This window comes from Rhinoderma darwinii, chromosome 5 (assembly GCF_050947455.1).
Source record: "Rhinoderma darwinii isolate aRhiDar2 chromosome 5, aRhiDar2.hap1, whole genome shotgun sequence".
In the NCBI taxonomy this organism is placed as follows: domain Eukaryota; kingdom Metazoa; phylum Chordata; class Amphibia; order Anura; family Rhinodermatidae; genus Rhinoderma; species Rhinoderma darwinii.
In genome coordinates this window covers 57,581,420-57,598,461 of record NC_134691.1, presented here as the reverse complement: position 1 = coordinate 57,598,461, position 17,042 = coordinate 57,581,420, and the positions used below count along the sequence as shown (strand labels likewise).

At 40.7% G+C, this 17,042-nt stretch overlaps 1 protein-coding gene across 4 annotated transcripts in view; it reads left to right on the top strand.

The window, feature by feature from the left end:
• The window catches only part of WWP1 (WW domain containing E3 ubiquitin protein ligase 1), a 117,251-nt gene extending 102,524 nt beyond the window's left edge, over nucleotides 1–14,727 (top strand). For all 4 annotated transcript variants that reach the window (XM_075826033.1, XM_075826034.1, XM_075826030.1 and 1 more), the window contains exons 14-24: nucleotides 2,195–2,267; nucleotides 2,466–2,537; nucleotides 3,265–3,353; nucleotides 4,453–4,612; nucleotides 8,744–8,877; nucleotides 9,244–9,384; nucleotides 10,363–10,483; nucleotides 11,805–11,909; nucleotides 12,529–12,625; nucleotides 12,709–12,781; nucleotides 13,721–14,727. In XM_075826033.1, coding sequence (XP_075682148.1) covers nucleotides 2,195–2,267; nucleotides 2,466–2,537; nucleotides 3,265–3,353; nucleotides 4,453–4,612; nucleotides 8,744–8,877; nucleotides 9,244–9,384; nucleotides 10,363–10,483; nucleotides 11,805–11,909; nucleotides 12,529–12,625; nucleotides 12,709–12,781; nucleotides 13,721–13,820 — 1,165 coding nt within the window. In that variant the 3' untranslated portion in view covers nucleotides 13,821–14,727. The remainder of the gene's footprint in view (nucleotides 1–2,194; nucleotides 2,268–2,465; nucleotides 2,538–3,264; nucleotides 3,354–4,452; nucleotides 4,613–8,743; nucleotides 8,878–9,243; nucleotides 9,385–10,362; nucleotides 10,484–11,804; nucleotides 11,910–12,528; nucleotides 12,626–12,708; nucleotides 12,782–13,720) is intronic.
• Nucleotides 14,728–17,042: the final 2,315 nt, after the last annotated feature.

Below are 17,042 nucleotides of genomic sequence, written 5' to 3'. Positions count from 1 at the left end.
GCATTAGGACGAGTATACTCGTCCTGTGTGACAGCCGTCCCTCGAGAGCGAGGCAACGGCTGTAATACACAGCCACGGCCCCGCTCTGACAGCGGAGAGGAGAGAAACATCATCTCTCCGCTGTTAACCCTTTGAACGCCGCAATGAAAGCAGATTGCGGCGTTCAAAGAGAGGGGACTGCACATTGATCGCGTCACAGAAGATAACTGTGACGCGATCAAAGCCCACAACTCGTATGGCCAGACAGCCCAGGGTCCAGTGAAGGACCCCAGGGCTGTCTGAACATATTTCCTGTTGTTAGGGCATACTGAGGTAGGCCCTAACAACTGCCTGTGTACGATCAGTAACAGGCTAATGTACTGGCATATAGATCTATGGCAGTACATTGCAGTTACAAAATAAAAATGATAAATCCCTTTATGGGATTTTAAAAAAAAGTTAAATGAATGTAAAAAAAAAATAATTATAAATAAATAAATAAAAAGTAAATAAAATACACAAACACAAATTTTTTATAATAAATAAAGTTTTTAAAATATAAGTCCCAAAACATGAAATAATATAGACATATTTGGTATCGCCACGACGGTAACAACCTGTACAAAAAATTTATAACCTTATTTATGATGATCGGTGTATGGTGTAAAAAAAAAAAATATTAAAACTGCTGCGCAACTGCTTTTTTTCTGCATTTTCATCTAATTAAAAATGTATAGAAATTAAACGATAATGTATTTGTACCAAAAAATGTTACGTACATAAAGTACAACTCGTCCCGCAAAAAACAAAGTCTCATACAACTACGTCGTACAAAAAATAAAAGCGTTATGAGCGTCGGGATGCAAAGAGGGAAATGTAAAAAAAATTGCTCTGTCCTCAAGGCTAAAATTGTCCGTGTCCTTAAGGGGTTAAGCTCGGATTGCCCCTTGCTGGTCATATAAGGTAGAGTCGTCCACTATGCTGACACCTCCACCCACTTCTCTTCTATAGTTATCGTATGCTGCACTGTTACTAGCAAAACATGTTACATAACTATAACGTGACACTACAGCCGGCGTGCTCTGATCTTGACACTCTTGTGCAATTGATACAGCGAACTGGTCACATTTTGTACCACTTTCTTGTAAGATCGGGCTGATTCCATGCATGCCAAAATGTTGTACCCTGCTTTATTAATGGCTCTTGTGTGGGTCTTAGTGGGCATAAGAGAATCTATAGGAAATCTGCATTCACCTTGGCTTCAGTGCAGTGCGTCATACAATATACCCTGCTCCTAAGCGCTCACTTGGCTGCTATGAATAAAATCCTTCAACCCACCTGCACAAGAAATTGCTTTTGATCTTGAACAGTCTCCTGGACTTCAGCCGCTTCTCTGATCCAAACTGATCTAGAAAATTGGATCAATATGTTGAGCTCTACGTTGATGCTTATGTCATGAATTCCGCGTGTGCCTTCTAATATATATTTTGTTTGAGAGTGTAGCTTCAGAACAGATTTATCTCCTCTGTGAGGAACTGGGACGTTCAGAAACATAAACCAGAACCCATTTTAAAGAAACGCTTCACCTTTTGAAACCACTTTTTAAAAAATAAATGTATTGCTCCATTACATTGAAAATAAAGCAACTTTCCAAATCGCTATAAATGAAAATCTTCTATTTTCTGTATACAGTTCCTATGCAGACCTGTATGTTTCCGTGGTAACAGACCACAAAACAAACTGTGTGCTCTGATCCTGCACTCTTACGCTCTTCCATCTGTTCCCTATTTTTGCTAACATACATTTGGTAAGTTATTAAGAAGTAATGAACAGATGGATGGTAAATAGATTGCCCAGGTTTGTTTGTAGTCTGTTACCATGGAAACATTTAGGTCTGCATAGGAGCTGTGGACACTAAACAATGGGGGATTTGTATTTAAGACTATTTGCAAAGTTGCTTCAATTTTTATTTTAGAGGAATTGGATCAATATAAAAAATTGGTTGCGAAGGTGAACTGTTCCTAGAATACATGGTGCATGCAGTGTCCCGGGGTTCCCACACGTTTTTAGTTTATTTCGGGGTGTTCTTTGAAAGTGCAAACAATTCTGGTTTTTAATAAAGCGTGTATACTTTGACTGATGATTTTCTGTATATCTTCACAGTATCCAGTCTATTTAAAGTAAAATAATTTTTCTATTTGTTTTGCGGTTTCAGGACAAAGGGGCCGCAGATTGCTTATGAACGCAGTTTCCGGTGGAAGCTTGCCCATTTTCGTTATTTGTGTCAGGTAATCATTTTTAAAGGTGGTTTTGTAATGACAAATCTTTTGAAGGCAGTGAGCGGAATGTCCCTCCTATCTGTCAGCGCAGGCTGTGATTAGGGTGATGGCGTTCGTCTTATTTCTCTCCGCTCCGCAGTGTGTTCTACTGTTTGCCCCAGATTTTGCAGACATGAAATGATTACTAATCTATAAACTTCTTTGCAGTCAAACGCCTTGCCAAGCCATGTGAAGATAACCGTTTCTCGGCAGACACTATTTGAAGACTCTTTTCAACAGGTACATATTAGTGGTAAGAGGGGGCTAACTCCAAGGGACCCCTGCCATAGGAAGGGGAATTTAGGATGGAATGTATTCAGCATATGTTCAGCATACTGGTATATACTCATCATGTGCAGCGGCCGTGCTGAATCTCCGGTCCCCTATTTTACTCTTCACAAAACAAGAACGGATTGCTTACTTCTGTCTAATATGTAGTGGAGATGAATCCGTCAGCTAGTGTGAGTATAAGGCTTTGTTCACACCACGTGTTTTTTTTTTATTGCAATAACCTATAGAAAGATTTATTTTTCGCAAAGTTTCTATGGCAGGTAAGTTAAAAGTTACACACATGCTTACATACTTTTCATCACAAATGTACTGTATGTTTTTTTTAAGACACTACTCTTTCATAATATATACACAGGTTCCTTTTTTTTCTCTTAAAAAAGGGAGCTCTCTTGCCTGTTTTTTTTCCAGCTTTTCACTCCCAGGCAGCCAGTGACCAGGAACTGCATTAAATTTAATGTAAAACCTAACTAGTGGAGACAGAGGGAGAAAAGAGCAGGGGCTGTGCATTTCTATGAAGCCTGGGTGACCCATTAACATGAAGCTCCTGGGCCTCAATCCAAAATCTGTAACAGGGCCTCCCACTATCACTTGTCGTTTTTAGTACAGGTCTTCTAATTTAGGACAGGACGTTTTGGCTCACCTTAGGCCCAATTGTTGTTTTTTTTTTCCCATCTAGATAATGGCGCTGAAGCCTTACGACTTAAGAAGACGATTATATGTTATGTTCAGAGGAGAAGAAGGTCTAGATTATGGAGGTTTGGCAAGGTAATTTTCTTACATGTGCATAAAAAGGCAATGCTATAAATGTAATATTGCACCTCCTATATATCATTTTTATCAAGATTAATAAAAAGGAATGGGAAGTCTGTCACAGCAAAAGACAAGAAAAATTGGGCTTATTATGTTTGGGGAAAATAGATGCCTTGTGATCTTATAAATATGTATAAATATACAAAGTCAACGCAGAGAATTGACACCTGAATGAAGAGCCGTACAGTGAACTAGTGGACGTCATTTTTAGATAAAGAAAAGGCCATCATTAATGTAGGAAAGGGTTCTTTACAGTAAAAGTGGTCAGATTCTGAAATTTTCTACTAACAAGTAAGGAGTTTTCCAAAATCAGTGCCACGCCTGTCCATGGGTTGTGTCTTATTGCAGCTCTGCTGTATTGAAGTAAATAGAGGTGGGCAGCAATACCACATACTTAGTCTGATAAAGGTTGAACTTGGAGACGTGTAGGCGTGTGTGACTATTTTAGAAAACAGTTGACCTAATACTGTGATAGTTAGAAGCTTCACTAATTTTATACTGCCAGGGAAAACAATTATGTTCTATTTAATGGCTTATAAAAGGGAAAATTATGTACGCTGTTGCCTATAGGACAAATGTAACCCCTGCACTCCCTCAATTTATCCGTGTACTCTGTAATATTTTCTTTTGAAGTAGAAAATATTACAAACAGTAGCAGTCTCTTCCTATAAGGCTCTGTTCACACAAGAGTCATGGATTCTGTTCATAATGGTGCTGTAAAGGCTATGATAAATTTCCAATGAATCCTGAAGGATCTCATTGACTTATGTTGAAATATTTTTTTGCCATCAACTTTAACGGAACCCCTGATGGCAAACGAGCATTGCTGGTGTGAACAGAGCTGGACTTGCTGAGAAGAATAAAACTGAAAAGGAATGTTGTACCGTGCCATATATATTGTGTGTGTAACATTATAAATAATCCAATTTTACAAGTGAAAGTGTCATGGATGGAGTCCAGTGATGACCCCTCTGTGGACATCATTTCTGCACTGCTGTTGTCCATCATCCTGACATTGAGCATACTTGTTAATTTTTTTTTTTTTTCTTTTCAGAGAGTGGTTTTTCCTCCTCTCCCACGAAGTGCTCAATCCCATGTACTGTTTGTTTGAGTATGCTGGTAAAAGCAACTACTGTCTGCAGATCAACCCGGCCTCCACGATCAATCCTGATCACCTGTCATACTTCTGCTTTATTGGACGTTTCATTGCTATGGTCAGTTCTTATTTCCTGAAAATATCACTCACTGTGGAGGTGGCATCGCTCATAACTGTATTTGACTGAACCGCGTACAAAGAAGGTCATGTTTTACAGTTAAGGCTGTGAACAGTATGATAAGTGCTTTAATATAATCCTATGTAATCTGGTTTCTTCATTCTGAGGATTATGGGGCCGGGGGGGGGGGGGGTCTTGTCAGTGAGACCCCCACTGATCAGGAAGTGATAGAATATTCTTACAATATTACTACTAATATTGGGGAAACCCCTTTAAACCTTTTCTTCAGTAGTTTTCATACATTTGAAATACACGTGCATATTATAGACCATACACAATTGGGCAGATTTATTAATCCTGTCCTAATGTTAGACGAGATAAAACGAGAGCAGACAGAAATGATGCCTGATGTATGATAATTTTGCCGCTAAATATGTTACTCTTTTTTACGCCACTTCAAGGCTGGCATACTTAACACCAATAATTTGCGCCAAAATCTGGGACATTTTGCAACTCTTCTTAGGCCTAGTTCAAGTTGCGTTTTTACCCTAAGTTTAGCATGTACATCGGCAAGGGGGAGTTCACGCTGAGTTTTTTGATGCGGAAAACGCGCCAAAAAACTGATGAAAATGCCTCCCATTAATTCTCTGTTGGATCTGGTGATTTCTAATAATGCAGATCTTGTTGGGAATGTCAATGTTCGTGAAAACCTCGGTAACAGTGATCATAATATAGTTACATTTTACCTATACTGTAAAAAACAAACGCAGGCTGGGAGGGCAAAAACATTTAATTTTAAGAAGGCCAATTTCCCCAGGATGAGGGCGGCAATTCAGGATATGGACTGGGAAGAACTAATGTCAAATAATGGAACAAATGATAAATGGGAGATTTTCAAATCTACTTTGAGTTATTATAGAGCAAAATTTATTCCTATAGGTAACAAGTATAAACGACTCAAATTAAACCCCACATGGCTTACACCTTCTGTGAAAGGGGCAATACATGACAAAAAAAGGGCATTTAAAAAATACAAATCTGAGGGTACAGCTGTAGCCTTTGTAAAATATAAAGAGCTTAATAAAATCTGTAAAAATGTAATAAAATTAGCAAAAATACAAAATGAAAGGCAGGTGGCCAAGGATAGTAAAACAAATCCCCAAAAATTCTTCAAGTATATAAATGCTAAAAAGCCACGGTCTGAACATGTAGGACCCCTAGATAATGGTAATGGGGAGTTGATCACAGGGGTTCAAGAGAAGGCCGAGTTACTAAATGGGTTCTTTAGCTCTGTATATACAACAGAAGAAAGAGCAGCTGATGTAGCCGGTGCCAGTGCTGTTAATATATCAGTTGATATACTGAATTGGATGAATGTAGAGATGGTCCAAGCTAAATTAAATAAAATAAATGTGCACAAGGCCCCGGGACCAGATGGGTTACACACTAGAATTCTTAATGAGCTTAGTTCAGTTATTTCTGTCCCCCTTTTCATAATATTCAGAGAATCTCTAGTGACTGGTATAGTGCCAAGGGACTGGCGCAGCGCAAATGTGGTGCCTATTTTCAAAAAGGGCTCTAGGTCTTCCCCGGGTAATTATAGACCAGTAAGCTTAACATCCATCGTGGGGAAAATGTTTGAGGGGCTATTGAGGGACTATATACAGGATTATGTGACAATAAATAGCATTATAAGTGACAGCCAGCACGGTTTTACTAAGGACAGAAGTTGTCAAACTAACCTAATCTGTTTTTATGAAGAGGTGAGCAGAAGTCTAGACAGAGGGGCCGCTGTGGATTTAGTGTTTTTGGACTTTGCAAAGGCATTTGACACTGTCCCCCATAGACGCCTAATGGGTAAATTAAGGACTGTAGGTTTAGAAAATATAGTTTGTAATTGGATTGAGAATTGGCTCAAGGACCGTATCCAGAGAGTTGTGGTCAATGATTCCTACTCTGAATGGTCCCCGGTTATGAGTGGTGTACCCCAGGGTTCAGTGCTGGGACCACTATTATTCAACTTATTTATTAATGATATAGAGGATGGGATTAATAGCACTATTTCTATTTTTGCAGATGACACCAAGCTATGCAATATAGTTCAGACTATGGAACATGTTCATGAATTGCAGGCAGATTTAAACAAACTAAGTGTTTGGGCGTCCACTTGGCAAATGAGGTTTAATGTAGATAAATGTAAAGTTATGCATCTGGGTACCAACAACCTGCATGCATCATATGTCCTAGGGGGAGCTACACTGGCGGATTCACTTGTTGAGAAGGATCTGGGTGTACTTGTAAATCATAAATTAAATAACAGCATGCAATGTCAATCAGCTGCTTCAAAGGCCAGCAGGATATTGTCGTGTATTAAAAGAGGCATGGACTCACGGGACAGGGATGTAATAATGCCACTTTACAAAGCATTAGTGAGGCCTCATCTAGAATATGCAGTCCAGTTCTGGGCTCCAGTTCATAGAAAGGATGCCCTGGAGTTGGAAAAAATACAAACAAGAGCAACGAAGCTAATTAGGGGCATGGAGAATCTAAGTTATGAGGAAAAATTAAAGAATTAAACCTATTTAGCCTTGAAAAAAGACGACTAAGGGGGGGACATGATTAACTTATATAAATATATTAATGGCACATACAAAAAATATGGTGAAATCCTGTTCCTTGTAAAACCCCCTCAAAAAACAAGGGGGCACTCCCTCCATCTGGAGAAAAAAAGGTTCAAGCTGCAGAGGCGACAAGGCTTCTTTACTGTGAGAACTGTGAATCTATGGAATAGTCACCGCTGGAGCTGGTCACAGCAGGGACAGTAGATGGCTTTAAAAAAGGCTTAGATAATTTCCTAGAACAAAAAAATATAAGCTCCTATGTGTAGAAATTTTTTCCTTCCCTTTTCCCATCCCTTGGTTGAACTTGATGGACATGTGTCTTTTTTCAGCCGTACTAACTATGTAACTATGTAACTATGAAGGCGGTTTTTTTCCCGCGAGCGTAAAAACCGGCTCGTGGGAAAAAGAAGGGACATGCCCTATCTTCGGGCATTTATGCCTCTGACTTCCCATTGACATCAATGGGAGGCAGAGAAAGCGTATTTCGCAGCGTTTTATGCCCACGGCACTCAATGGCCGCTGGTGAAAAATGCAACGAAAATCGGCGTGCAGGCAGAGCAAAATCTGCCTCAAAATTCCCAATGGAATTTTAAGGGAGATTTTCCTCCTGCAAAAAAAACTCAGTGTGAACAGGGCCTAAAGCTCCAGATGTACATGCTAAACATGTCCATAGGGCTCTATTAGCCCAACGGAGGCCAAAACTGTGTCTTTTTGGCATCGGTCCGGCTGGTATATGTCTGTATGCCTTTTTTATTTTTTGAGGATGGAATAACTTAGTAGACTACTCTATTCCATCCCAAGGGGTCCCGCAAAAAAAAAACCTAAACCGCGTGGCATACGTTTCTTTTAACATGGAAGCCTATGTGTGACAGATGGCACTATATGGGCTTCGTCAGAGGTATACGTTAAACGTAAACCTCGGCGAGCTTACCCATGGCCAAAGTCCCCGGGAGGAGCATCGGGCAGTACTCGTCCCAGGGATCCCAGTCTTGGGGTAGCCGCTGGCGTCACTCTGCATACGTGGACAGTGACGTCAGAGGCTTTTATCTACAGAGTCTCCGGCTAGAGCATCGGTAGCGCTCTGGCCGGGGACTCCGGGACTGGAGAAGCCCCTGACGACACTGTCCGTATGTTTTCACTGTACTGTGATAAAACAGCGCTCTTAAAGCACAGGAACAAAATGAGTTTGTATGGACATGTTCTTCCCCTTATGTATAACGTGTAGTTGACTGATGGTTGTGGTCTAGGCTCTGCTCACTCTGGCGTCAGGTCATCTTGCTTTTGGTTAGACATAATAGCAGTCTGGAAATCTGACTGACTCCGTATATGTCAGTAGGATCCCTTGCAGAACGTTTCAAAACTGATTCGTCATAAGCCTAATGGATCCGCTATCAGTGGACGCCATGATGTTAGTGTGAACAGAGCCTTACGTTAAAGCAACATGGAGGGACAATCTTTGTAGATTACTTCGTAGACCGTGATAACTAGCGACTTCTATTTTTCCTCCCAGGCTTTGTTCCATGGTAAGTTCATTGACACAGGATTCTCTCTTCCATTCTACAAACGGATGTTGAGCAAAAAGCTCACCATCAAAGACCTGGAGTCGATCGACCCTGAGTTCTATAACTCCCTCATATGGATCCGGTAAGTAAACGGTGAAATGTCTCCGTGTGCTGGGATTGGGACTAAACTTGGCCACATATCACTTCTTTGAAAATGGAGAGAAAGTGTTTTCTCTCCAATTTTCTATCTTCTCTAAATAGTAATCCAGGCATATTTTCCTATTAGTTTATTACACCAACGTGTGAGATTTAGAATATGCTGGATAGACTGGCCGCAATAATGTTCATGCTAAAGTGACACAATGTTCTCGAATGATGAATCGGTCGTGTCCAGTTTTCTGCTTTCCCGTTCCTAAGTATTTCATTAGTATTTGTAATGTTCTTCTGTTTCCCGTTCCTACATATTTCCATATTATTTGTGATTTTCTTCTACGCGGCTTATTTCCAGAGACAATAACATTGAAGAGTGTAACTTGGAGATGTACTTTGCTGTGGATATGGAGATACTGGGAAAAGTAACCTCTCACGACCTCAAGCCTGGGGGATCGAATATCCTTGTTACTGAGGAGAACAAGGAGGAATACATTGGGTAAGGGAGTTGAATCTACAGGGGGTCTGCATATTACCAGGCTGATGATCCACTGTGTACTGGCGTTACCAGGAGGTGGTTGTGACTCTGGGGGGCAAACAACTTGTTGAGTAGTGTCTACTGATGCCTAAGATTGGTTCACAGCAGGATCTACTGGTAGCATCTTAAAGGGGTTGTTCACTTTGAACAATCTTTTTGTTAAGACCCTATTACACGGAGGGAATTTTTGTATAATAACGTGTAGCGATCGAACGATAAATCGTTGGGATTCCGTGGCCAGATCTACCCGAGTGAAAGATCGTCGTTCATCATTGCCACATCCCCTCGTCTAATCAGGAATCTTCCAGTCATTAACAGTTCAGCGATGGGGTGTGGGCAAACGAGCAGCGACCACAGTAACATCTGAACAGTGAAAATCTTTAGCAACTAAAGTCACGTGTAATAGACCGTCTTTCGAACACAATCGCCGCTTGTTCATGATAGAATATCTGCCCGTCTAATAGAAGGGTCCCTTGATGGTAAATCTCAAATTGTCCTTCTGATGGGATCTCAATGAATCCCCTTTAGTCTATGGGGGAATGTGTCGGTGTTCGATCAGCTTGCAGCCCCAGTACAGGGAAAATGAAGCATTGCCTGGCTGCATAAATCAATGGGTAGTCCACGTCCTGCGCGGGCGTGATCGGTCCTCCCGAGAGACGCTCTTTGTAGCTGCTCGCCAATATGGATCATAGATGAGTGCCCTGAAGTTGGGACCCCTATAATATCATTTCCTAATAGGGTATTTGAAAATAAATTTCTTTAACCGGAAAACTATACACATTTCATAGCTGAGAACGATGTTCCCCGACTCATTCATTGTATATTCTTCATGTCGAACACTTCAGGCAGGTGCTTTCCTCCGTATCCCTGTATTTCTGCTATATATATATACTGGACTTGAAGAATATTGTTCTGAACCGGTTTCTTTTTTCCTTCTAGTCTGATGGCTGAATGGAGATTTACACGAGGCGTTGAAGAACAAACCAAAGCTTTTCTTGATGGCTTTAATGCCGTTGTCCCGCTACAGTGGCTGCAGTATTTTGATGAAAAAGAGTTAGAGGTTGGGCTTATCCAGATGTACATCTTTACTTCTATATATTTGTGTTAGCGATTTTATGATTGTTACCGATTTATTATTTAGTCAGTTATTAAAAAAAAAAAGTGTTCTGAGCGAAGGAAATCTGCTCCATCAGTCAGAAGACAATATTGTGTGGTCTAAAAAAAATATAGAATACTCCTCTGATTACAAACATGATGGTAGTAGTTGTAGTTTATCTTTCGTTAACTTTTAATACTTTTCTATGACCGTTTTATAATCCAGAATATTTGCTAATCCGCATCTATTTGGCCAGATTAAAGCTGGATTTCATTTTTTTGTTAAAGTGTAACTAAACGTTCAACAAACTTCTAACATGTCATAGTGACATGTCAGAAGTTTTGATTGGTGGGGGTCGGAGCACTGAGACCCCCACCAATCGCTAAAACTAAGCGGCTGAAATCCTCATGTGAGCGCTCAGCCGCTTCGTGTCTGTTCGGATTTTTCCGGAAATCAATGTAACAGTGTACGGACTCCATAGAAAGTCTATGAGCCCGTACTCCGATACATTGGCTTTCCGGAAAAAGCCGAACAGTAACTAAGCGACTGAGCGCTCCTGCTGCTTCGTTTTAGCTATTGGTGGGGGTCTCCGTGCTCGGACCCCGACCAATCAAAACTTCCGACATGACACTATGACATGTGAGAACTTTGTTGAACATTTAGTTACGCTTTAATATTTTTTACTCTTGCAGATAAAATCAGTCTTTAGCTACAATGTTTTTTGTGGGACAAGTTGTAGTTTTTCAGGGCATCACCACTGTACTGAGAAGCTGAAAAATAATTATTTGTGGGGTGAAATGGGCAAAACAACACAGATCACACCATTTTTTGGGGTGTTTTTGTTTTTACGGCGCCCATCAGGCGGTAATAACTACATATTCACCTTATTCTACAGGTTGATACGAGTACGGCGTAGGGGACTAGAATCAGCGATCCTTGGATCACTTGCATGATATACTGCAATACTAATGTATTGCAGTATATGGTGATACTGACCGTCTTGTGCAAAGATGGCAGACCTGGGGGCCTTCATTGCTCCATACTTCCCCTTAACGTCTGTCACGTACATGCACGTGACATGTCGTTAAGGGGTTAACCTTTGCGGCAGCTGCTACAGAATCGGTTTGTGTAGTTTTCATCTACTTTATTTCTTTTCGGCACATTTCATGGAAAGTTCTGGGTGCTTGTGAAGGGACGGTTTTCCGTGGGGCAGATCAACTTTGGCGGAAAGTTGTCACATTGTACTTTTTAGGCACCTTCTGTAAAACTGGTTTATGTCTCCTAGGTAATGCTGTGCGGCATGCAAGAAGTGGATCTATCCGACTGGCAGCGGAACACCGTGTACCGTCATTATACTAGAAACAGCAAGCAGATCATCTGGTTTTGGCAGGTAATTTGCACTATAGAGGGGTTGTTCATTTTGGCAATATACCCCAACAATGAGGTGGCCGCAGAGATCCTGCTCCCAGGGCCCCCACTAACTGTTTTCTCACCTGAGGAAGTTTCCAGCTGCAGAAGTGGAGCATTACATGCCACCCATTGAAGTGAATGGACTGTCTGTGTATTCCATGAATATGCCGGTGTGGGAGAGACTCTCTTTACTGCAACTCTCTGCCCTGGTTAATAGAGGGGGGTCCGAAGTGGTCATTTAGGACATATATAATGGGTTGTCTTAAGCAGACCGCCCCTTTAATGTGTGAGGCTCCCTCCCAGGGTTTGGACAAAAATGATCAAATATTGATGGCCTATCCTAATGTTTACATTAAAGAGACACCTTTATGTTCTAATATAAGTTACTTTCTGGACATTTCCATAAAAATTAAACCGTTTGTTGTACAAATGTCGTCCCTGGTTGTCATCTCTAAGCTTGTCGCTTGTGTAAGGTCACGTGTGACTGGATTTATCCTTGAAACCATTTCTCCGTTTTTATTGTACATTTATGTTGCTGCTTATTAGACTCTCCTAGACCAGGTTCCTCCTCGGATGATAATATTTTTTTTATCCTGCAGTTTGTAAAGGAGATGGACAACGAGGTTCGCTTGCGTTTGCTGCAGTTTGTCACTGGCACCTGTAGATTACCTCTAGGTGGATTTGCCGAGTTGATGGGTAAGTGTTAAATCTGCAGGAGAAAACATTGTGAAATACTTTGCATTTCCTCTTAATAGAAACATCAAATATTATAACTGCAGGAAGCAACGGTCCTCAGAAGTTCTGCATTGAAAAAGTTGGGAAGGAAACGTGGCTGCCAAGAAGTCATACGTGGTAAGTTGAATCTTTAACACCTTAATGGCACAGCGCTTTTTCCTCTCACCCCATCGGCAGACCGTGAATGCGTAATGCCGGTGGTTTTTATGGCATCCGGGGGCATAACAAAGGCCCCCCCAGGTCTTTCCTAATAGATGCCTGTCAGTTTTACCCTGACGGCATAATACACAGCAATACAGAAGCATTTTAGTATATTATGAAAGTGATCAAATGATCGCATAGTAAAGTCCCGTAGTGGGACTAAAAATAAAATTAAAAATAGTATAATAAAGTTTAAAAAAAAAATTAAAAGCCCAATTTTTCCCCCTACAAAATGCTTTATTATGGAAAAAACTACACAATCGGTATAGCAGAGTTGGTAAACTATTGTGTTATTTAACCCACAGGCTGAACACTGTAAAAACTAAAATACAATGTCAGAATTGCTGTTTTCTGTTCATCCTGCCGTCCAAAAAATGCAACAAAAAGAGATCAAAAAGTCCTATGTACCCCAAAAGTGGTGCTAATAAAAACTACAAGTTGTGCTGCAAAAAATAAGCCCTCCTACCGCTACGTCGGTTCAGAAATAAAAAACCGGGTATGGCTCTTAGGATAGGGCTTTTACAGAAAGTGTTTTTGTTGTGTAAAAGTAGTGAACCATAAAAAAAAAAAATATATAAATTTGGTATCGCCGTAAATCAAAACGGCCAGCAGATTAAACGGTGTAAATTTAAGACTCCAAAAACGTTAAAAAGTTAATAAATTTATGTGTACGTCCCCAAAATGGTGGCATTAAAAAATACATCTTGTTCCACAAACACTGATGTCAGCGGAACAATGGCTGAGACAGACACCGCGGTCTATGATTTCTTTTTGACATTCGTAGAACTACTGTAGTGAAGTCCCTGAATGCAGCTTGTAGATCCCGACCTTTTATAACGCGCCTTTCCTCTGCAGCTTCAATCGCCTGGATTTACCACCATATAAAAGTTACGAACAGTTGAAAGAGAAGCTGCTTTTCGCCATTGAAGAAACGGAAGGCTTCGGCCAAGAATGAGCGGCTGCAGCTGCGACGTGTGAGAATCCAGCAATGAATTATTATGGACATCTATTTTCTGCCCAGCCAAGTAAAATTGCACACTCTTAATTGTATATAAGCTGTGTAGTCTGTACAGTCCTCTTTCTGATACTAATGCGTAGAGATTTCTGTTCTTCCACATAGATATGCAAAACACTTTAGCCTTTTCTATTTTTATTTATTTTTTTTTCTCCAAAATGACTGAATAGAAAAAAAACAAAAAAAAAACGTAATTTTAAACGCGGACTGAAAACTTTATTTTAAGATTGATATATGTATGTGTACGTACCGAGGACTCTAGTTTTATAGAGTTTGAGGTTTATAAGACATCACAGCCATTTGATGAGGCCTGGACTTGCTTTATTTAGTACAATAAATCCTGCGTACAGCGGCTGTTCACATGGGACATCTTTTCCACAGATGTTTATTGCATGGCTGCCAACAAAGCTGTTGTAAGCTATTGCCAAAAAAAAAAAAAAAAAAATCTTTTGAGTAAAATGTACAAGAAAAAAAAAAAAAAGACTGCTGCTGGCTTTATAAGATGGCAGAACACGCACAGTTCTGTCTTTTTTCGTTTATTTCAGCGTGGTAGCCCATATCTTTTTGAACGGAGCAAAAGTAGCCAAGGCCGAGAGTGGAGCAGCGTATAATTTAGTTGTATCATGATTCTTAACATTTAATACGAGGGGGGTCACAGTCGCGTTGCTCCGCAATGTGTCGTGATTTACACCTTTTACGTGGAAAGTGTTAGCGAGAGAACAAGTGGCGAGCGACGCCGCAAGCAGGATTTGTAGATAGAAGACAGGAAAAAACACAACTGTCGTCGATGAATATTAAAGTACAATGCAATCCTTTAAAAAGAAGTTGAATACATTTTTTAACCTCATTTGTTTGTGTTGTCATTTTTTTTTATATATATATATATACTATAAAACAAGCACTGAGAAGGTTTTAGCAGCGACCTGAGCACAATTTAGATTGTTGCCGAAAATACACCACTATTTACAGTACAATACAGGTACGTGCTGGACGCTGATCCTGTTTCAACTACATGGGTGTCTGACAGAACTAGCGGGGACTGCCCGCTGACACATCAGACTCCGAACTTGTCAATCATATTGGAGTTTTCCAGGGACAAACTGTAGAAGTAAAAAAAGAACTGTAGTATTTGCATATTCTGACATCAGAACGGACAATGAGGCGTCATGGACATGTCAGAGCCACGTGCCGGGGGCCTGTACAGTCAGTCACTCCGTGTCACGCAGATATTCTTCTCTAGACAAGCATTGTGAGACTGAATATTGCAATTCTTGGTACTAAGTCGGTAAATAACACGATGCTCCCACTTTTACAGCAGAAGTTCTTCAGCTAAGGAGTTGTATGTTCCAAATTTGCTGTAAATAAGAACCGGGGTGGATCATTTTATCCCATCTCCCCTCCTCACTCTGCTCCTTTCCTCATGTGCTTTATCTCCCATTATTTTAGATCTTACCCTCCTCCCAGTCAGAACCATGTTCTTTGAGTTTATTCAGACAGTGCAGTTCTTGAAATGCAACAGAGAACCGCATGGCAAAAACACACACAGATTTGCCACAAACTGCAGGGGTCCCACAGATGAAGCTTATTGAGAATGCAAAATCTCGTCAAGAACTGCACCTCCCTAAATAAACACTAATGGTATTTATCAAGCTACAATCTAAAAACACCTCTCAACCAAAGAATGACCTGCTCACGATTATAATATTGGCTGTAAAAACAAGCGCCAATCGACGAGACAGTTTGTTGACTGGCACTCGTTGGCTCCTTTCACAAGGGGCAATGATTAGTTATGTACGGGGACGAGCGCTAGTCACTAGGATCATTCATCCTCATACGTTTCCAGCATGGCAGCAGCACGTCTGATTACACAGGGAGATGTGCTGCCCCCTAGTGACCATTTTATTGGCTGCGTAGACAAGCCGATCAGCCCATGAACAACCGTTTGCTTGTTCATTGGCTGAATTTTGCCCTATTTCCACAGGGCAATGATTGGGACCGAGCGTTCATATGAACACTCTTTTGCCTGATCCTTGGCCCGTGTGTAATCGGGCCTTTAGTCTGCCCAGAATTTGACTTGTGTGAGCCACGGTTCCTGCACCAGAGCTGCTCTTCACACTAGAAGGGAATTGCACGCATAGTCTCTTATGTACAGCGCTTCCTTGAGTGACCGCACAAGCAGACGGCACCGTTTCATTGATCCACATAACCGTCCACGTGCTTGTTCTGGGAGCTAGCGATACAAAAAAGAAAAGATTTTACAGAATTTCCCCCGTAACATGCGGGTGGTGAACGATTGTTCTGATCAGACAAAGGATACAATCATGTAAGGTTTAATTTGTTTTATTAATTTCCTGGCTGTAATGTGTCATTTCTTTGGTACATCGTGTAGTGCGGAGTCCTGAATCGTCGCAGATCTGGTTTGCACAACAAGTGGCAAAGATTTCTTAAAACTGTTCAGTTCTCCATTCCTTTGGTTCCCGGTATTGCAGTCAGCCTGATTCTCAACTGGAATTGTACACACCAATAAAAGGGAAGTGCCAACGAGCCCTGAAAGTATGTGTATATATTGTATCAAAAGCCTACGGTGGTGAGACTCGTGTAACAATCTTCCGGGACCTCTCCTCATTCTTCCTTCATGATGTATATTTCTAATGGAAGCTGTTCTGTATAGATTACTCTTAAAGGGATTGTCTGCGATCAGTAAAAAGGTTTGCTTTTTCCCAGAACCAATGCCACTTGTATTAAAGCTTAATCACATTCAAATTAATAGGGGGGAATCTCTTTCCATAAAAAAAAATGTTTTTTGTTTTTTTTTTAAACTGCTGCAAGTTTAACAATTTTCCTTATAATGTGGTGACAGAGCCTCTTTAAGTGCCCGATCTCCTACATAATCTGATCAGCGCTGTAATGTAGATAACAGCAGTGTGTTTTTTTTTTTTTAAACTATAATTTTTGAGTAAGTTGAGCAATTTTAGATTTATGCTAATTAGTTCCTTTAATGCCCAACTGGGCGTTGTAAAGAGAAGTGTATGACGCTGACCACTCGGCATCATACACTTCTCTCCATTCATGTCCATCTGTACTCCGCACAGCGTGATCTCGCGAGTATGCTGTCATTGACAGAGTTTACCGGAGTGTACAGCAGACAATGGCTGTGAGCTC